Here is a 22471-nt window from a genome sequence, read left to right as displayed (position 1 = left end):
AGCATGTAAATCTGCAATCCCACAGATTGTATCTGGAACAGTGGTAATTTGTATTTAGACCACTAAAACAGAATTTTGTAAAACTCTGGCCAGATCATCCAAGAGCGTGCTGTGTTTTGTATAATATTATGGCACGGGTGGGTATTTTCCATATTGCTCATGGTAATGAATGAGAATAAACGTTTTAAGACATTATTTGTGAATAATACTTTCATTAATCTAAATGTCCATGTATTGGGCTGCGGGATGTACAGGTGGTGGTTAGACGCTCAATTAACTTGAATAAAATCTTTATGCTAAGATTGTTTTCCCCCAAATATTACCTTGATGGTATGGACATTTCTAGGTTATTCCCATTGATGGATAGTGTCCCACTTAGAAAATTATCCTAACTTTACAAGCCTAGTGAGTGTAAAAGGTAAATGTATGCAAGATAAAAAAATGAGTCAACTGTATTTTTGTTTTGCTTATTGTTTTTTTGTGATATACAGTGTAAATTCACTTCACTGACAATCTACACATACAGTACATACTTTGTATTTGCCCTTTTCTACGATTGACCATTGTGGTTCTTGTGCCTTTTCCTTCTTCTGATTGGCTAAAGTGGCCTTAATGTTGGAATTTAGCACCACCTATTGGTTCAGTATGTAGTTGACATCAAATCATCAAATTCATTTTCATGTGGAGTGTTTTTTTTCCCTCCACTGATGTTTAAAAAAAACAATAATTGGGGCTTTTTAACACACTACAGTCATGAACTTGATTTGACAAACAATATGAGCATGAGGGGAGTACACAGATATCATAATGACTACTTGTGCTGTCTAACAAAAAGAGATTTTATAACATTCTGCCTGTACAAATATAATAATAATAAATTTTAATTGCCGTAAGATTACTGTTATCGTGGCTTCATTTTGCTGGTGTGGAACTGTACTGTGTCATAATGGGAGATGTTTCTAAATTTGTTATTCTCTTGTCGCTAAAGGAGGCAACCAGAGAAAGTTAGGGTGTTATAAAAAACAACAATTGTTCTTCTTGTTTCAGAAAGAAGAGATGGATTAGGTCAATAAAATACAAATATACCGCATCATGGGTAAATAAAAAAAGGAATGATGGGGGGTGGGCTAAATAACTAAGTCTCACCTGACCCCTTCATGATATAGTCGATGGCTCTGTCATTGATGGCTGCATCACTGGGCTTAATGTCCATGAAAGGCTTGCTTCCAATGCCCATTGACACCATCTCCTGCATGCGCAACTCTGCAAGCCAAAATACACAAAAAGAGCTTTTTTAGGACTAAATGTTCCAAAAGTGAATATTAAACAATAACAATCAATGGGTACTCTTGACAAAGAAACAAACCCCTGTTTCGTAGTGCTTGTCTCCACAAGATCTTCCCTATGATGGAAGTCCATACCGCCTTGACCTCCACAGAGCTGGCTTGGAGGATGAACGTGTCCTGAGACTTCCTTCGCCGGAACCAAATCTCAAAGCGGAGACCGCTGTCGCCGACATTTTCAGTCATACCTATCTCTGCTGTCTAAAAACAACAACAACAACAACAACAACAATCTGTTTATGTAGCCTAGTAAGTACCTGAAAGCAGAGATGACAAAGGAAAAAAAGAAGAATCTTACTTTGTAGGATTGTTTGTAGATGTAAATGTCATATCCTCCCTCTATCTTTTTGGTCTTGCTGAAGAGGATGAGATCTTCAAACAAGAAGACGTGGCGGAGGTACTTCCTTCGTCCACACCAGACGATGAACTCATCCTGGCAGCGCAGTTGACCCTGTTCTTTTAGGTTCACCTACACAGGAAACACCCTGGGTCACATGCGTCACACACAACAATGGAAGTTCTGGCGGGATGCTGAATTCACTCTACTGTATACAAATGAAGATGATATCAAGTTAAAAAATACACTATGGATAAGAGCATTTGGGACATTAGCGTCCCACAAGAGTTTCGAGTTTGTCCGTGGACATTTTGTTTGCAAGTTACGCCACTATATGTGAATGGATTGTGGATGCCTGGGCTAAGGTATCTGCTTTGACTGTTGTCGTGATGCACAAACTGTTTCCTTCTTTACATTCGATTATGTTATTACTATATATTTGTTTTATAAAGCACAATACTGTAGAGTGCTATTTTTCTTATTAAAAACATTTGTGTTGGTGTTATTTGTTGGAGTGGAATGGATTAATGGCATTTCATATCATTTCAATGGGGAAAGATGATTTGAGACCTGACTGTTTTGAGTTACATAAATCGATTCACCACATTACAATTCAGAGGAAACTAAGCCCAACCAATTAATGATTCCGAAACTGATTAAAAGGGGGTGTCTCAGTACTTTTTTCCATACAGTGGATACGCTTTCTGCTTACATCACAGCCCTGAATGGCGTCCATAGCCAGCAGGTCGTTGCCATGGCGGAGCTGAAACTTGACCATCTCCTCAGCAGTGCGGAGGTCACTCAGCTCTTGCGCTTGTGACTGGCCGCACTCCTTGATGAGATCCTTCAGCAGCAGGGCATATTTACTCATCCGCTGGATGGGCTTCAGCAGGTAGGATGCGAGATCCATCTTGTCCTCCAGATCCAGCTGTTTATTCTGGAATGTGAGAGAACGGTTAAGATGGTTCTCGACACTGATGTGTACAGTTTGTTTGTCATTGTCATGTTCTCCTGGTTAAGACAAGTTGGTTGATTGTTTGTATAAAGCTTCAGAAATAAAGCATGCTTTAGGTAAAGATCTAAAAAATATATACAGTGGAACCTCGATAAAACGGATCCCGATATAACGGGTATCGGATAAAATGGACCAACATGACTGAACAATGTTTCCAAAAATACTTTTTATTTGTCACATAAAATGGCATTGACTAAGTCTGTTAGTTCCAGAATTGGACCCTGTTGTTTACTGGCGCTGTGGCACAATGCAGGCAGAGAATGGGACTGACGTATTTCCAGGTGACAGATATAATATCACTAGTTCCAATTCCAAAAGACATGCCTACGGCCATGTTGAATGTGGTGCACTGACGTGGCAGCCATGTGATGATCTATTGTACGTAGATCAAAGAGAGAGCGGCATGGCTGTGGGGTAACTCTGAGGAGTATATACCGTATGTATAAAATGGCCTTTTCTAATTATGATATGATAATTGGATAGGATATGTAAGGTTTCAATACACTTGCCAAACAAAATTAAGCCTTTGTTATTAATAGAGCTAAAAAATAAACTTCATTTAATCTACAGGCATCTAAAAAAATTGGACTATCGTGTAAAACTCAATTAATTCCAGGCAGTTCAATTCATTTAAGGCTATTTTAATTTTTAATGTTTATAGCTTTCAGCTAACAAAAACTCAAAATCCAGCATCTCAATAAATTATAATATTACATAAAAAGCAATCAAAATGATTTTTAACAGAAATTACATAGGAAATGGCCTTGTGAAAAGTATTGTCCTGTGCTTCAGGAATCTGTATCATATGAACTTCACTTTTTGAATTGAGCTACTGAAATTAATTTTCGCTTTTCTACAGCACACTGATTTACTGAGATGTACCAGCATCTGTTATGGAGACACATGTTGCACACTACCTTAAAGACATTTTGTATTGTAAAAGTATGTATATTTATCATATCGTGCAACAAGCTAATAACAACGCATTGTTGATTTAAGCCGTTATACAGTATGTCATTGCGAGACTTTTATGTTGCACCATTGTGAATAAATGCTGACCTTTTCACCCAGTGAAGAATGTTACCAGAGTTTCCAGACGCACCTTAAAGAATTCGTTCCCATGGCTGCTGAGCAGGGAATCAGACCGGGGCTTATTCTTGCTGTACAGGGCATACATTCCAAACTGATCCTCCTGCACACACACAAATAATAAGTTTGAACACTCCATAAAGTAAACTGGCATGTCAGCATGCTCTCCTAAACACCATGTAAGTCATTGAAAGCATATGATCTGAAAGTTATTAACTGCAACGCTGAACTGTGTACAGTTCTCCACCATATCCAACAAATGGCACATACCCTGTCACATTGTTTTCACCATTTATAATGAAGGCTTACTATGCTATGCTAAAGTAATTCAAATATAAATGATCCTCATAATCCTTAATGGTGTTTTTGACATAATTTCCTTATCTTTGTATGTCAAACTTTATCTGAATTTATTCTGTCAGACCCCTCCCTGCCATTTCTCTGCTGCGCAGGGGCAGTGAAACCCTTGGGTCCAAGTTGCCACATAGTGACCATGGCTAGCATATGCCAGATTTTCTGTGGGCTTGGACTCCTAAAATACTGCCTAGCAACAAGTGCTCACAAGCATGTACTGTGACCTGGAAAAATAACTCTGTGCAACTCTGTTGTTCTACACAGCTATGCCTGCTCTTCAGATAGTTTTAGAATGAATCACACAGGCTATTTGTTGTCTCGACTACAGAGAGCACTGTAGTTCTCCTGGTATGAATATCCTTGTGTAAGGTACTGTATATGTTTCCTCTCATATACAATGTCAATGGAGATAACAAAACCATGACCCTGAAAACACCACATTTAGTTGTCTATCTAGACGTCTAAAGGTCATGACTGTTAACGGAACCTGACAGCTCTTAGTAAGTTGTCAGTGCGCCTCCTCGGGGCAGGATGACTTTGTCTACGCACACTCACATGTCGGAGAAAGCAGCTGCTGATGGACAGCGGCGAGTGGGCGCACGACTCTAGGTCCTTGAGGAAGTATTGGCTGTGAAAGTCCCACAGCTTCTCCACGTTACCGAAAATGATGCTGCGTTTCCCACGCAGATCCTGCGGCAGATCCAGACGCTCCATCTCGGGGAAATAATGCTCAATGACATAGGTAAGAGAGCGAACGTACTCCCTCTCGGTGGAGATCATCTCGTCCACAATGTGCTGCATTTTACTGGGGAACAATGACACCATGTTTATTACATTTAATCGATAACGCTTTAACAGATGACAACATTGCACATAGGATAAAAAAAAGTACCCAGGCATGTGTGTCAAGATGGTGGAAATTATGTATACAAAGCTCCCCGGTATTTGGCAGTTTATCGGGACATATAGTATTAGTATTAACTGTATATCTAAGTCATACAGATTTTTACCTCTGCCAAGCATGGAACCATGAGGCTAGAGGTTATATTTTGAGTTGATACTTCGTTTCATGCTTGGTTGGGTGTGTTGCTTGTGCCAAAAACGAAAGCTTTCAATTTTGGTGCAGATCTAGGTGTGGATGAAGGGATTTATTTTCACTTTTCACACACATCGGGGCCAAATTGAGCAGTGACCCACCAGATCCAGTAGAACGTTCTGGGGTTGAAAAAAAACAAAACAATGTGTGTAGTAGCACTTGGCAACCATGTTAAATGAGCATTAATGCCACCCACAGGCTGGAATACCTCATCCGTAACCCCCGTGAACCTCTCTCTAGCTTGGATAATTCCGTATTAAATTAGCTCAACTAAATGTTAGAACGTTGTATGAAGGTTTGCTGCCTTTCTAAAAGTATTTGTATAGTGATCATGAAAAGCGTGCTGACCTGCTCTGTTTCTTGCCATCTCCTTCACTGTATCTGTTATGGATCCTGCATGGAGTGGACATGCTGCGACTGCGTCCCAACACTGGGCTCATGACGTCGGGTCTCTGAATCTTCTTCTCTGCAGACACATTATTGGCCACCTCCAGACCCTTGATGTACACCCCCGTGTAACCATGCACGTGGCTGGAGTCTGAATGGCCGCCGTCCCTCGGCGTCAGCTCGTAGCTCATGGTCTTCTTCATGATCTTCTTCATTGGTGACTTGCGGACTCGGGAAGCTGCAGAGAAGATGGGCTCCGAGTGGCATGAGATGGTGGAGTCGATAGTGCAGTCGCTGTCCGTGTCATCAAACATGGATGAGCTCAGTTTGCTGTCAGGGGCGAAAGTGAAGCGTGAGGAGGAGGAGATCGAACCGGAGGGGCTTTTGGAGAAAGGCTCATCAGAATGCGCCTTGGTGTCCTCAACAGTTAGCGGCGTAGCTGTCCTGCTGGAGCAAGTAGAACCTTCAGGTAGAAGCCCACATTCACTACTCTCTGGTACACTAAGTTGGCTCTCCACAGGCTTTAAAACATCCGTAAGTTCAGAGGATATGGAGTCTGAAGATGCCCTTGTGGCTCGGGCCAAAGTGTCCTCCAGCTGCTGCTTAGTCTGCTGACATTTGTGCCACACTGTGTTCCACTGCTGCACTTGCTGAGGACATTCCAGGGAGAGAACCATGTCATTCAGTGTGCTGAAGTTGTCCATGGAGAACTTGGAGGCCTCGGTGCAGTAATCCTTCAGTATCGGAACAACGGCAGGTGAATGTGCTTCACCTGAAGTGTTCAGGTGACTGACGTAGTCCTGGCAGTGCTCCCTCCATTGATTTACCTATGGATGTTTAAAAAAGGGTTCACTATTTTGGACTGTTAAAAATATTCACTTGAATATATAGTCAGACTATCATAAAACTATAGGATCAGACAGAATCAGACAAATTTTTATAACTGCTTGCTTAGGAGTGCTGGATTACAATAAATAGGTAGAAAATGGCTGGCGACTGGTTCAGGGTGTACCCCGCCTCCCGCCTCAAGTCGGCTGAGATAGGCACCAGCACACCTGCGACCCTAGTGAGAATAAGTGGGTGTGAAAATTGATGGATGCATGGATAATATTACCACAGAGGCATCTACAGTACCTGAGTACGTAAAGAAAGCTTGAATAAGCAGCAGAACATTTACAGTTAGTGTACGCCAAAATAAAATATATGTTATGCTATAGATGTTTTTTTTATACTTACAGAGTCATAGAACTCGTAAAGATTTCCAAGGATGTCTAATTGTGCCTTCCTCTTTTCCACTGTGTTCAGGATGGAGACAAGATGTTGCTTGAATTCCAAGGAAACTGAGCCAGGAAGAGACTCTTTCACCATCTGCAGGGCATGTCTCTGCTGGTGCTATTAACCAACAGATGGACAACTGATTATGTGGCATTTCTAGATAATGTGGAAAAATTATGTGGAAAAATGTTGGGAAACATAATTGTTGTTCAGATGAAAAATTAGGAAAAAATGATTCAGCGGTACGTCTCAATACATGTTCTCTATATAGTGTAGAACCACTTGAATTCCTTGGTATTACTATTATCTCAGCTCTTGTCAAGATATTTACCACTGACTCTTTCAGAAATTGGTCCAAGCTCTCCTTCATGTCTTTTATGTTGCTGACAGACAAGGTGAGTGAATGTAAAGGAATGAGATGCTTCTCTCCCTCCACATTGAACCACAGTTTGACCTGAAAAAAATAAATATAATTGACCTGTTATCCCCATATTATCGTTTAGAAGGAAAAAGCCATCAATAGGGACATTGAAGGCTCACCTGTTGTGTTTGTTCTTCAAACTTGCGCACCTCCAGGAGACATTCCAAGTCCTTCTGAGACTTGTTGGACAGGATGACAAGCTCATGGACCTCTTCGTCGACTTGGTTGTACAGTGCACTCAACATATCCACAGCGTCCCTGAAGACAAGCAAAAATATGAATAACATGGTCATTTTTGTATCAACAGGAAGCAAGAGGCCTCTCCGGCAGCAGTACCTGTAGCTCTCATTGTCACAGGCCTCTTCCTTCCTGATGCGCGCGAGGATGGTGCCTCCTTCCAGACGTAACCTATTTAGATGAGTGTCATCGAGCACACACTTCATGAGATGCTTCTGCTGCTCCATCATCTGAGACACTTCCTAAACAAAAAAAAAAAAAGATCCTTTTTGAGCTCACTTCCAATATCTTGTAGCATGTGACTTTTTAGTCCAGGTCCAGGTACCTCAGATGTCTTCAGATTGCCACTGTCACTTAACGTGGCGATAGACTCCTGGAGGGAAGAGATGGCTTCGCTGCAGCTGCTGGCAAATGGTTCAATTTTCTGTAAGGGTTAAACAACATTTAGCAGGCCACTATATGGGTGATGGAGGATGGCATGATGATGTTTCTGTTGAAGGGGAAGTTCATTGTGGTTCAAATGGCAAAAAGAAAAGATAAATCCCTCCAATAAAAGTGACAGTGGCATATTTTGGTGTGTTTGTGTCAGTATATTGTACCAAGGCATTCAGAGGTGGTTGAAATACAGTAGTTACATGGTGCTTTAAAAGGCGAAAAGATCAAATATATTACTCTTTCTGCATTTCTATCCAGATTGGGTTCTTGCTTCGCAGTTTTATAGAAATGTTGTTTTATTAAACTGGTAAATAACGCTGTTAGCTAACAAACTCTGTCTGATTTGAATTAGCAAATACAGTATGTCATGATGTTGGTTTCTGTCCATCATCACCTGTCTAAAGAGGATCCAGTGGTTGTGGTCGTAATGGAAGGTACCCTCCAGGTCGCGTGTGAGCTGGTTCTGTTCAATGTGCTTCAGCAGGGCTTTCAAAGATGACAATGTCTCAGGCTGCAGTGAAAAACACACAACTATCAGGACAGTGCACACCTCATGTCTGACTCCAAATGTATAGTGATAGTACAGAAGTGTATTGCTGCCACACAAGAAAAAAAAAAAGTTCTGTATCACATTATATCGTGATAACTTCACATTTGGACATGCTAAATTATCACATTAAAATGTGATAAGTTTGACTTCCGCATTCGGCAAAACAAAACAAAACAAAACAAAACAGTTTCTTCCGGTTCAGGTTACATACACTTCCGTATGATAATAAGATTGGTGGAGGAATTTTAGAAACTGCTTGGAGGGGGGCAAAGAAGGCAGTACCGAGATAGAGGAGTTAACATCAAACAAACAAACAAAAAAACATTTAGTGAGCATTGGGAATTGGGAGAAAAATGACAAGGACAATCTCCTGGAAACAGCCACAGCATCACTTATTCATGTGACAATAAGTATATTTACTCACCTGTACGTTTACAATGTCTCTTTCAGGTTTGGCGGCTGCCTCCTTGTCCACCAGGAAAATAACTGAGTAAAGTGCATTTGGTACCAGTGTCTGAAAACACATGCACATTTTTATGGTTATAAAATGATGACGACTACTCATAGAGTAATGTCAAAACTTGAAAGAACGAGAGTATTTACTGGAGTGGCCAGTAATAATATTACAATACAGCTCATACATGTAGACAGGTACTAATAAATCCATTTTTACAATGCCTGTTTGCGTTTGCAGAATGAGCATCTTTGCATCAGTAAGTCAGACTCAAAACATTATCATATGGCTCTTGCAAGTCGGCTGAAACCAACTCGCTCACAGCATGTGGTTAAAAAACAGACAAGTAAGCACAGGTTAGCCCTGAGGCCAGCCTTTTCTCAGAAGAAGCTCTTGGATGTGCAGTCATTACAACTTTAAGGTGTGTCTCTTCTTCTGGGATGTTGAACATTAGGAAAATTTGTAAGGAATAGCATTGAATGTAATAAGGAGTTATATGAATGGCATTGCTCGAGGTAAAAATTTACAGGGTGTTGGAGGGTCAGTCCACATTCACTGTCTGTGCTCACCTGAAATTCAGACAGCGATGACAACAAAGCTGGAACGGGCTGCTGTCTCCTGCTGTCTATCACAACTGTCAGACCTTCATCACGCTTTTCTTGCCTATAACCACAACAAATATAATCCAGTCACTTTGACTCCATATTTACATAGTTAAACTATTCGTGCTGTAAGGGGAAATTGGCAACAATATTGTTAATTTATAAAATAACGTACGGAATTACATACATTATTAAGGATCAAGTCAAAATGTCACTAAGAACAGCAGTTACACTTGTATGTTTGCATATGTAGTTGGTAACATATAATATAGCTTGTACACTCAAATTTATACAAAAACGGTATTTTCTATATGCCCTTATGAAGGGTTTATAAATATTTTACCCGTCTTAGCAACTGTTGCAAGCAATGAGGTAAGAAAAGAGAGTAAGATTGACCTACTTCCTGCCAAATAGTGCGCCCCGAAGCTCCCTTAGCTAGCTGTACACTAAATGGTCGTAGTTGAATATTAGACAATGATGTATTTCCACCGCCCCCCTCCCACCCAAAAAAAAAACTACAGCAGACTACAGCAGTTGTTTGAACTTGACAAATAGTGAACACACAAAAATTTATGAAACTTTAGTATGCTGATACTAAAGTTTTACAACATGATTAATACACAAGCTACAAAATTGTTCTTAAATTCGTTGTAACGGTACGCTCATTGTAATGTACTGCATTGATAGTGATACCAAACAAGAGTATTCTAAGTGGTAAGTGGTAGTGTAATATACTACTACTACTACTACTACTACTACTACTAATAATAATGTGTCATGTTTTATATTAACAAGCATAATATTGATTGTGCATTTTGTTTTCTTTTGCACTGTTTTTAGTACAAGTGTTTTTTTTTTCTTACTATGTTGTTTGAAAATGATCTGCAGTTAATGAGAACTTGCAAAACTGAATCAAAAGACTATTTGGGGAAAGAAAACGAACACAAACGGTGACTGTTCTCAACTTACCGCAGTGTGGATTGTAAGTAGACCAATAAACTGCTGAGGTCATGCACCGTGTAGTTTTCGCCTGCCCACACCTGAGCTCTGGTGCACACCTGCAACACCGCCCTCCCACTGCGATCTCTGCTTCCTGGAAGAGAAAAGACCAACAGGAGGTGAAAACACAACAACTGGTTTTTCACTGCTAGTGGTGCAAAGATGAAAGGTGACTCCTATGATACACATACTGTATGCAAAGAATTTGACCAAAACAAAATGTATCCTACTGTATTAGACAAGCTTCTGGGTGAAATGAGGCCAAGGTGTTCCTTACCTGGCAAAATCACAGCGCCTGATACAAGCAGCTCCTGATTGACCTCTGACATCTGTTTGGGGAGCGAGAAATTACTGCTATTGGAGGAGCTTGATGATGAGCCCAACCCAATGGCTGAGCCGTTGGCTGTTTTTGGGGAGTTCGACTCCTCCTCTACGAGTCTAGACTTCCTGTCATCACCGGTGTCCTCCTGCTGCCCTGTAGATTGTAAGTATAGGGTGAATGTGAGGGTGTGTTACTGAGCAAATACTATACAATAATACACCACAATTTAACAAAAAGAGAGAAGCTTCCTTTCACCTCAGTGTGTAATAATCATAGTAAATCACACTGACTCATCCTGGAGACCAGGTGTATCATCACCATGAGTCAAGAGTAATTTTCCCTTTATTAGAAACGTCAGCACTGTAGTCCCCAGGGCCCGTTTTTTTAAGTACAACTCACATTCTCTACTGGGAATGCAATTTGCAAACCTGATCCAGATTGTGGGTTTGTGAAAGTGCATCTGATCAGGATTTTTCACTGAATATATCAATTAGCACTGATCTCACATTACACTCTAGTACAGTACAAGAAAGTTATCGCTATTAAGTTTAGTTCGACTAATTCCAAAAACTATAGGAGAGGCAGCATTTTCTCATGTTCATGTAGGTGCAAAGTGAAACTAGAAATGTTGGTGATGTCACTTAGAGAAAAACTTGACACTACTTGTCTTATCCAAACTCATCTTGTAATGTTCTAAACTCCTGTTTTCATGGCAGTATTACATTACAAAGAATAATGTTGTACCATGTAACCTTCCCATAAATGATGAAATGTCAAAATAGTTAAGAATCAACAGCGCCTGTGTTGGTGTCCAGCATTCCATTTTGTACAAGTTACTTCAAGATGTGATCAATTCCGATAGAATTCGTAATGCGCAATTAATTGACCAATCAACTGTTATGCTCATCCCTAGTAAGAAGCACAAACCCAACAACGGCGCTGTGCACACTAAACCTTTTCAAAAAAATGTATTATTGTATGTGATGTGTATTGAGAAAGGCTTTCTATTAGCCGCTATTACATTTTTTTTCTTCCGTTTTTACAATAACAAATTATTATCATATCTTCACAATGGTAATTTTGAAAAAGCAGGGATAGCGATGCTCATCCTATGGAGACGTGCAGTTTATCATTAAGAGCAAACCATCCAATGACCGTTGAGCAAAGAGGTGACAATACTAACTATAGAGTCATATAGGACTTAAGAGATATTGACACTGTCATAAGTCCTGATGACAGGTAAAACAAACTATATTGCAAAAGTTCATTATTGAGTGTTTGACACTGTTGTGTGTTTCAATAGTTGGAGGCCTCTTTTATAGTTGTGTGGGAGTAAACCCAGCCAGCATAGCCTCTATTGTCTTCAAACGGTCAGTGCATTTCCTGTGCCACTGTGTGAGGAGGCCTGTGTTTGCCGCATGTTTCCTAAATTGCTTTGTTTTCACAGGAAGTGACAAACGTCGAGTAAAGCCTCGAGAGTATTGTGGAAGGCTGCTTTTTGTGTCCCCTGCTAGACACATCACTGTAGAGACTAAATCTGGATCGGTCAGTGGGGATGGGACCTTGTGCTCGATGAGAAAGAAAATATGTTTGTTCAAAATCTTCAGCAGAAGGTGCCTGATTCTTATGTTTTGGGTCTTTATTCTTCCTGACAGCTGATTGGTTCACAAATGATACTTTTGTAAATGAGGCAAACCATGTGGGATCAGAGCACCCCCTTACCCCTACCCCACAGTAGGGCCATCTAATTGTAGGATGCTGGGGTCCTTCTGCTTGGTTTACAGAATCTTTTGTTGTCTTTGAAACACCGTTGTGGGAAACCTGATTTCCAACAGGCGAAATGCAATCCCCTCTGAGGTCATTTTAGGAATGCAATGGGCATGTGATATCTGATTATTTCTTCTACTGTATTGTGATTTCTGTGCGATGCTGGTGGGCAGGTTCGATAATTTATTAATTCTATAATTTCTTTTTTAAACTCCACCGTAATCACTTTTAGTAAAAACACACAAAAAAAACAATATAAAACATAGAGCACTCATTTCAATCCTAATGTTCATCCCTAGACAATCAAAGTAAGTAATAAAATCATATTGTGCAGCATTACTTAATATATATTTGTTTCCCTTTCCCCCAATATTATATTAAAGGAATATACTGGTACTTTATTGACATTGACAAAATTATGTTGAATACTAGACAATTATTAGAGTAAATGACACACACACACACACACACACACACACACACACACACACAGACATACAGTTTATATAGTATCTATCTCAATCAGGAGTAGGGCTGAACGATTTGGGAAAATACTCTTTTTTTGGTTTCTTTTAAACAACTATCCATCCATCCATTTTCTGTACCGCTTTTCTTCACTAGGGTCGCGGGCATCCTGGAGCCTATCCCAGCTATTTTAGGGAAAAAGGCGGGGTACACCCTGAACTGGTCGCCAGCCAATCGCAGGGCACATATAAGCAAACAACCATTCACACTCACATTCACACCTACGGGCAATTTAGAGTCTTCAATCAACCTACCATGCATGTTTTTGGGATGTGAGAAGAAACCAGAGTACCCGGCGAAAACTCACGCAGACACGGAGAGAACATGCAAACTCCACACAGGCGGGGCTGGGATTTGAATCCAGGTCCTCAGAACTATGAGGCAGAAGTGCTAACCAGTCATCTACCATGCCGCCTAAACAAATATTGCGATTGCGATTCAGCAATTTTTGGGGAGGAAGTTTGTTTAGCATTATCCACTAAACACAAGAAATGCCTATGTTTGGCGTGGGCCCACAAATGATGTACGGCCTTGCTTCGAGCCAGCGGTGCCGCCACTTGGCATGACAACCAAAGTTGGATTAGTGGTTGATTAAGAAGGCAGCAAGCCAGCTGCAAAATCTAATGTGAATTGCAGGACACATTGCCCATCGACATGTATATCGCGGAAATACGTAAAGATACGTGCTTAAATTCGGCGCCAAGTCGCATCGGGTCTTGTCTTCCCTGATGCGCCTCACAGCTTAGCCAGCAGCGGCTGGATGGCGGATTGTAGCATTTTACGAAGCTGAGGAAAAACTAAACCATTAACACCGTTCACACACGACAGAATGAGCGCGCTCACTTTAACTTTTATCAGGAAGGGATTTTGAGTTTTGTCACAGGCAATTTTGAGTCGCTAGCATGGGATATATTTGCTTCGCCACATCTTGTTTCCATTAGTCACTGGTGAGGTGCCGAACGGGCAGCGCTAACCCTGAAATATGGTTCCCACAATCCATCCATTATCCGTACCACTTATCCTCACTAGGGTCGCGAGCGTGTTGGCGCCTAGCTATACCTACAAAAGCTAAGTTCATATTTTAACCAATGATAAATGGTTACTGCGTAACAATAGAGGGGAAAAAAAACAACTAGTAAGACGTCACCCTCACGTTATCAGTTACCCTGCATGAATCACCACAAAACAAAACAGACACACGTTGCAAAAGACAACACATAGATGTGACTTCACTTCACTTTTCAGGGTAGGACCAAAGCTGCACCCCCCCACCCAAAGGTGTCAAAGAACACACAACAAGTCACCGCTGAATAGCAATCTGTCAGCAGTGACAGCATTAATGTTTCACAGTTGTGAGCTGTCCCACCGAGTGATGAGCTGTTGTAGCTAGTCTTGCTGCAGGCTATCATTATAAAACCTGCCCACATTAGCCTGTTTTGTTTTCAAGCTTCAAACTTTGTTTTTACACCCTTAGGTTGTGTTATTTGTGAAATGAAGAACCAATGGACCATCACTGTGAATCATATACATTGACCATATTTCTAAATAACTGTCAATTTTGTTTAAAATAAACTACTATCAAGATTTAATATTAGTATGGACGGACAATAATGGAAGGATGGCAAAGATTCTAACCATGGATTTGATTCCCCTTTGATACCACTTGCCGACATAAGGATGTGGGTGTGGGATTCCAAGGATTGGAAAACTGCTCACTATTTCAACGTATCACTTAATGGTGTGTGGTTGCTGTTGTCAAGCTGATGGGCAAACGAAAGAAAGTGTAATACCAATAATTGTGTAATGATTCTTTGAATACTGTTAGGTATAATACTGTGTGTCTATAAACAATACAATTATGATATACAGTATTATGATACTCATGAACAGTGTCACATACCTGGCACTTCTTTACTGGTCCTCTTTTCATAACCAGGAAGAGATGCCTCCACTTCCAACTTCCCGAAGCGAAGAACATATCCATTCATCAGCTTTTTGGGGGAGATGCTGGCTGAGCCCCCAGAAGAAGACCTTTCCCGGTGAGCTTTACCCTGGCCAGCCTTGTTAGTCCTCTCCAGTGACTTGGAGCGGCGTTCCGCCCGTCTCTCTGCACTCCGCAGACCCCTCTGTAAGTAATGCAAAGGAGTGCTGGGCCTGGAATCGTCACCACTGAGCCAGCCTCGACTCCCCAACCTCCGGGATAAGTGTTCTCGAGAAGAAGTGCGAGTGTCCGGGCTGCTGCCTGGTGTCACGGATCTCTCTCTTAGACCACCATGCTCCGAACTTTCTTCCAGGATGGACTCAGTGCTGGACCCAAGGCTCATGGGGTTCTGCAGGGCTTCCATGTAGGATTTCCTGAAAAGTCTTCTGCTCTCAAAAGCCACAGAGTCTCTTGGGTGACGTCTACGAGGGCCTGGATTGCTGAGGTCTGTACTAAAAGAGAGCATCTTGGATGCTGGTCCTCGTTCTCTCCCATCAGTGTCCTCCCCTGTGTGCTCTGTCTCACGCTCTTCAGTGGGACTGATCTTAATGATGGGAGTTGTTATGTCTACTCGACTCATGCTATGGCTATCACTGCTGGTATCCGTGTGGTTTATGTTTGGTGAGGTGTGCTCTGAGAAAGTTGAATCCGCTCCCTGAGAATGGAGGGACTCCCTGGAGCTGCGGTGGCTGTCCAGGGTGCCCGTGGATCCGCTGGTACTGCAGGCACTGAGTTGGCCGCGGAAGCCGATCCTGCTGCAATGTGCTTGCATGATGGCTTCCGCCGTGCTGCTGACAAACAGAGGGTTGACCACGTTCTTCCACGGGGTCCTGTACACAGATTTACCGGTTGTAAGCAGGCAGTTCTGTAGCGGGTGCAGGTTCCGTTCAAGTGTTACATTCTGCAGGAACTCAGCGGTGAAGACGCTGCCATACATGCTCTCTGCGATGGGGAGCTCCACAATAGCCTGTCCACTGGCCGACAAGCATTTTATCGCAAGCTTGGCAGTCTTGCGGCCTAACGGTACAATTTGTAGGTAGAAGTCTCCTTGCTTTAGTCTCACTTTGTGCAAGGGGGACAGCTGCAACACCACTTTGTCGTGAATGCAGAGAGGCCACCCTTCATTGTAGAGCAGCAGTTCTCGGAACCTTAACTGGGAGAGGAGAAAGATCAAATTAACACCCACCCCAGGAAAAATTGGCTTTTGTGCGTCAAGGCAAAGCTTGTTGTATGACTTTCATCACTGACTGAAAAATCGTCACAATTGTTACAACACACAAACTTAACTTTAATGGAAAGGCACTACGCACATGATGAATCACTCACAGTGATCATTAATATGAACATGTCTGATCAGGCTTGGTTTTGAAAGAACCAAAACACAATCTCTGTTGTGACGGAATACGAAAAACAGACTCTAAGAGCACTGCCATCTTTTTGATTGTAAGCAGAAAGGCTTGGGAGAGGACCCTCTCATGTTGCCCGCAATACAAAGAATTCCATATATAGCAGGTTGTTCTCAGTGGCTAGGTTTAAGTACAACTGTCATTCTATGGCTAACGTCACAGTGTAATCACTAAGGAGATGAACGCAGTGGAATAAAGTTTCATTGCTTTGGTCGTACACACACAAAGGTTGGATTGGAGAATATTGAGTTTCATGGCTGGATGCTTTTTGGCTTGTTTTCTGCATCCCATTGCTCCATAACCTCTTCCTTAGCCTTCCAGCCAAGATATCCAGCAGCAAGATTCTCACGTTCCTTAGCATTTCTTAGTCTATCTTATCACCTCAATCGTCTGACTTTCAAGGTAGCGGTAAGTAGTCCTCTGAGTTAAATATGCTAAAGAATACCAAAGAGGAGGATGTATGGATGCATCGCATCATACATCAAGACCAAGGTCACAAAATTTAACCACTCACACAAGTTTGCTGTTGAATGATTTGAAGAATCCCCTTGGCAGGAAGCAAAAAGTCAATGAAGCAGCGGAGGCCGTCTCCACGGTACTGTCTTTCCACCACACTGAAAAGCTGCCACAGAACAGTGGCCGCGGTGGCGTTGAAGGGCCGGTACAGGGCCGACAACGTGCTCTGGATACAGCTGTCCAAAGACTCTGCGTCCTGTGAGAAACAAAAAATATTGCATTCAGGTGTTTGATGTTTGAGGAAGTAGAGCACAGTTCGGTTCACTTTGATTTTGTGTTTCTGCTGTCAAAATATTTTTAAGAATGTCAAATTAAGTGATCAGCACTAAATGTTTTGCTCTCCGTGACTGGGATACATAATGCAGGGGCATTGTTCCTATAGAGTGGTTGAAAAAAATTATCATTTGGCAGATTACACTGGTATGCTTTCATATTATTTAAGCAGATGACACAGTCACACAGCTATTGTCATACCGCCTACACACATAGCAGTAAAACCACAAGACTGATAAGTGTCCACCGTTCCAGAACGTAATGTGACAAGCTGAATTGAACTGTTGTAGATGTGACTATTGGCATGCGAGTCCCCTCATGCAGCTTTTAGTGAAATAATGTTCACATTTACAGTATGTACCAGATATCCTTTATTGATAGTTTGACATGAATGACCACTATTATAACTGCAGATAAACATGCTTGACAGACTGAACATGATACCATTTATTCAGGAAGTTGTATCATGATAGGAAATATGAGCCAGTGATAGTCTTTCCATCAGACAGAGGGGAAACACCTGGACCAAGTGACGTCACTGTGAGTGGACACAAACAGCACAACTGGAAAGTCCGCCCAGTGCAACGTGACCTTCTAACAGCAGCCATGTCATTTTTTTCAAATTATATGACCCACACATAACCTGACAGGTTAGTATAAAAGAACATTAGCAGAGCACATGTCTGACACGCAACATGGAGAGACTGATCTGGAGTGGTACAGTCATCATGTTCACAGCACAGGCCTGGGTGCCGTTTCAGCAGGGAGTCAAGGCCAAACATCCTCCTGCTATCTGTCCTTCCCGAATGGAACACAACAGTGGAAGAGACATCTGCCTCCAGTGATAACCATGCAGATAGACAGCAATGCCAGGGAAGTCCCACCATTTGGCATGAAGAACATTTTGGTACTTTCGCTTGGTCAGATTTGCATGACAATGTGAACTAAATCAAAGCATCCCATGTGCTCCAGTGGTTTGAGTCAGACAGCGCCATGTTTCACCCTTTGTAGGACTGTTGATCCAAGCAGCTCAGTCCTGTTTATTAGAGGAGATTGAGTACAGTTCACTGCGTTGGTACACATGCCACGACTTGGCTACAAGGCCCTCATTGTGATCACCGCCTCCCTAAGTGGTGTGTGCAGTACAGTGTTGGTCTCCAGAAACAAAGCGCCCACCTCCATTAGTAGTCAGACAGCACTTAGTGGTACAGAAATGTCTCTAGGCCTTAGTCACTTGTCAGAAAGAAGAACAACGTGGTGTTTTATGAGGAGAATGTACACAATGGGAGGAAAGCCTTCATGACACTATGAAGACGGGTCGCTAGGTTTCCTTTTTCGGTTTTCAAGGAAGGAAAAAGGTGCTAGTAGGGACTTGAGATTTTCAAGCTAGTGCATGTACAACACTCCAAGTCCTATCTTACAGATAGCCACGCCAGTAAAGCTTTAAATAGTGTCACCAGCCATAACAATACAAGGTACACCTGCACATTCTAATGACATCTTTTTTTATTGCCGCTGTCAATCAAAATCTCCAATCTTAACTATACATTTATTATTGTCTTAATAGTTTGCAGTGGTGGTCAAGTCGGGCATTCGGTTAATAGATTGCTAGATTGATCATTGCAAAATTCACTTGATTAATCACATATTGAAATTTGTGTGCACTACTTGACTGCAACCAAGTCAGCTGCTGTTGATTTAATCTCCATCATTTTGTGGTCTAAAGAAGAATAACATGATATCCACTATGATATGATATGATATGATATGATATGATATGATATGATATGACATCCAATAATCACACGACGGCAAATCCTCAGGATTCGGCACCAACGCTAGTAAACATTGTTCAGTTATACAGCTCACTCTCAGCAGTGTCAATTGTAACAGAGTGTTGTCTTGATCACTGGTTAGTTATTTAGGTGGGTAGGTAGGTAGGTAGGCAGGCAGGTAAGTAGAAGCACAAACTACACAAGTAAGAACTCCTGAATTTTGATGCAAAACTAATTTTTACTTTACACCATGTGAGTCATTAATTGAAGGGTACAGAACAAACAAAAAACGACACTATCTGAATTTGTTATCACTTTTGTTAACAGTTTGACCCAGGCAGAGGTCGTAATGAGAAAGTCTTGCGTTGGACCATGCAGGTGTACCTAATGTTGTGGCAGGTGAGCATACTGTATGTGCATGTCTCAGCAGAATGAGGGAGCTCAGCTGAGCACAGAGGAATGCAGAGGTTGCCCTGCTTTAGACCCTCCGCCATACGAACATACGAACATACGAACAATGTTTGAAGTCCCGCCCTTTCATGATTCCAGGTCTCGTTGGTAAATGGTTGTCTGTGTGATGGAGGAGTGTGGTGGTAATTAATGGCCTCTGGATCCAGCTGGGACACTTTTGTCTGCGGCATCAGAAAAACAGCTGTTACCGAGGTGCATAGAATGATGGCCAAGGATTTGGTATATCAAGCAACACACTTTTTGCGTTTTAACGTGCCTTTATCCAATAGTTTTTAAATTGGGAAGAACTTAGAATGACAGAGATTATAAAAAAAAAAAAAAAGCATACACAAAGGCTATACATCTGAGAGAAAGGTGGAGCGAGAGTGATCAAGAGGTGCTCACTGACACATTTAGTGGGTCACGGGCACAAAAGGCTGCCTACCAGGCATCCAGTGGACCATGAAGCCAGCAGGGGAGTGTAACAGGAGAGCCAACAGATACGCTGCTCCTGAGAGCCTCACAGGCAGCAGGATGATGCCAAAAGGCCACAAGTTCCTTGGACATGCCAGGCCATTTAAAGACCCAATAAACTCTCAGCACTGAACATATATCTTTTGATCAGAACTTACAGAAATCATTAATGAGGAATTGTTGAGGAGTGTAACCTTTGCTTCAGAGCAAGCGGATGCCTTCGACATTGACAAGTCTGTGTGCAAACAGATTTGTTGTTGTGGCAATGCCATAGTGACCATATATAACTACAATGTCCTCTGCCAACCCTGATCTGTTGACAAAAGTGGAAATTTAAATTGTGGTTTATTTTTCCTGTTTATCCATTTATTAGTTAGCAGACTTCTTCTGGGTTTGTTGAGGATGACAACCAAACTGATGTCATTAGGATTCTGGGTCAAACTTCAATCCACCTACATCCAGAGTCTCGCCATCCTATACAACACCAACACATCACCAGTGTAAAAATAGCAATAAAATATAGATATTAGATAATCAAATAACTACCCTGTTAGTTCCAATTACTTGAAAGTGAAGGCTATCTTTATACGTGTGTTGTAACCACAGCCTAAACGACAACTGTGTATTGGTACAGTGAATACAAGAGGGTTATCTCTTTATGATAAAAGTTAACCTTTAAGGATCACACACAGCAAGATCAACATTTAGGGAAGTTCTGAGTGGAAAAACCGACCACCCACCTAGTTACCGCGCAACAGATACAGTCAGGTCAAGAAGTATTTCGACAAGGACAGAGTTTCTATGACTTTATATACCACCACAATGGATTTAACATATGCCATTGAAGAGCTTTAATTTGAAAGGTTCCTAAAAAGTATGGCATTTACCATTTGGAAATAATAAAATAACAAGAGTGGCGTCATTTTTAGGTGCTCTGAAGACTGCAAAGAAATGTTAACAAAGTTTTAAAAAGCCAATTACTGGAAACTTACAATTTGATTATGAGACCCACACCGAATGTAGGGAAGCACAACTGTGTCGTGGTTCTGGGCAAAAGCTGTTTTTAAAAAAGTCTCACACTAGTTAAGAGAAAGACCTGATTTATGTTGCCGGCCGACTGATGTCTTTGTCTGACAGGATGTAAACAACACTAGCTGCAGGATATTGTTCTCGAGCAGCCCATGCTGACCTCTTTGACTCGATGCGTTAGTATTATGCTACACTCCTCAACAAACACTTGTGCACATATTTCTTTGCATAAATGGAAAAGTGTGAATACGAGCGGTGCAAATGATCTGTGAAATGACACCAGAGTTAAAGGAGATCAAGGAAGAACCTGTTGATTCTGTGAAGGGTAAATATAGAACTGGTGCGTACCAAAACAAGTCAGGAGTTGATCAAGGAAAGTTGCTTATCAGAGAGGATACAAAGTTGTGTACTTCACTGACCCCAGCAGGAATACAAAGCATTCGCTTTAAATCTTGTTTTCTTTTGTTTGAGTGTTATCACATATATCTAACCACCAAAATAAAGTAAAATCTCTACCTCACAAATCAACTCGATGATCAAGAGCAGACACCAAATTCGCCCTCAAATGCAGAGACAACAAACTTTATCAAATTATTATTGTAATTCAATACACTTAAAGTGATAATCAAGTGTCCTTCTGAGTGAACACATGGTGATTCTTTGCGGCAGGATCTCTGCTAACGTACAAATTGTACACTCAATATACACGAATTATGGTGCAATACGTGCAGCCTATAAAAAGGTAAAACATTAGCAATCAAAAATATTTGGAGATAAATACTTTACATTAACCAGTATGGTTAATTGAAAAACATTTATCTCCAGATAATATATTGACACTATATTCAAACCACAAATAAGTGTTTTTCATTTTCTAATTAACAATACAAACAAATGTGGAGAAACATGCTTGTCATTGTACAGCTAAAATATGCAACATCAGCATCCACATTTTTCCTCTCATTGTTTTATGCAAATACAAATAGACTGGCTATGCTTAGGGCTAAAGAGTCATACAGTGTGAACAGTGACGCCAGTATGCACAATAACAGCTAATGAAGGTTTATACCCACTACACGCCAACACAAGTAACCAAGTGTCAAAGCACATGTCAAGTCCATACCTTAATACTCAGGTAGTTGTCACAACTTCTCGACTTGGCTCTGGAGTGCATTTTGCCAAGTGACAACATTTAGGCACCTGATCAAAATCCCAGTTCTTTGACAAATAAATAAGTAGTGTCAAATCCAAGCTGTACAATCCAGTGTATGATCAGCACTGTGCTGCCTTATCACTGGGTCCATTTCCAGTGCTTTTGCTTTGTGGCAGCTGGAGGCAAATAAACTCCTGCCGGGGCGT

The 22471-nt window shown here is 41.4% G+C and overlaps 1 protein-coding gene across 3 annotated transcripts in view; it reads right to left on the bottom strand.

Moving 5' to 3' along the window:
- The window catches only part of zgc:158766 (uncharacterized protein LOC100009641 homolog), a 27543-nt gene extending 5072 nt beyond the window's left edge, over nt 1-22471 (bottom strand). For 2 of the 3 annotated variants that reach the window (XM_061776815.1, XM_061776817.1), the window contains exons 1-21: nt 22236-22471; nt 19672-19791; nt 17110-17307; nt 15109-16342; nt 10872-11069; nt 10565-10688; nt 9563-9656; nt 8964-9053; nt 8384-8500; nt 7880-7978; nt 7654-7796; nt 7437-7575; nt 7228-7350; nt 6858-7013; nt 5583-6448; nt 4694-4943; nt 3798-3887; nt 2393-2617; nt 1642-1812; nt 1367-1544; nt 1147-1263 (exon numbers count right to left, since the gene is read on the bottom strand). In XM_061776815.1, the coding sequence (XP_061632799.1) occupies nt 1147-1263; nt 1367-1544; nt 1642-1812; nt 2393-2617; nt 3798-3887; nt 4694-4943; nt 5583-6448; nt 6858-7013; nt 7228-7350; nt 7437-7575; nt 7654-7796; nt 7880-7978; nt 8384-8500; nt 8964-9053; nt 9563-9656; nt 10565-10688; nt 10872-11069; nt 15109-16342; nt 17110-17307; nt 19672-19791; nt 22236-22304 (4801 nt within the window). In that variant the 5' untranslated portion in view covers nt 22305-22471. The remainder of the gene's footprint in view (nt 1-1146; nt 1264-1366; nt 1545-1641; nt 1813-2392; nt 2618-3797; nt 3888-4693; nt 4944-5582; nt 6449-6857; nt 7014-7227; nt 7351-7436; nt 7576-7653; nt 7797-7879; nt 7979-8383; nt 8501-8963; nt 9054-9562; nt 9657-10564; nt 10689-10871; nt 11070-15108; nt 16343-17109; nt 17308-19671; nt 19792-22235) is intronic. The other variant, XM_061776818.1, reaches the window with a different exon arrangement.

The sequence above is a fragment of the Phyllopteryx taeniolatus genome, chromosome 6, assembly GCF_024500385.1.
Source record: "Phyllopteryx taeniolatus isolate TA_2022b chromosome 6, UOR_Ptae_1.2, whole genome shotgun sequence".
Lineage (NCBI taxonomy): Eukaryota > Metazoa > Chordata > Actinopteri > Syngnathiformes > Syngnathidae > Phyllopteryx > Phyllopteryx taeniolatus.
This window is presented reverse-complemented; position numbering and strand designations above follow the sequence as displayed.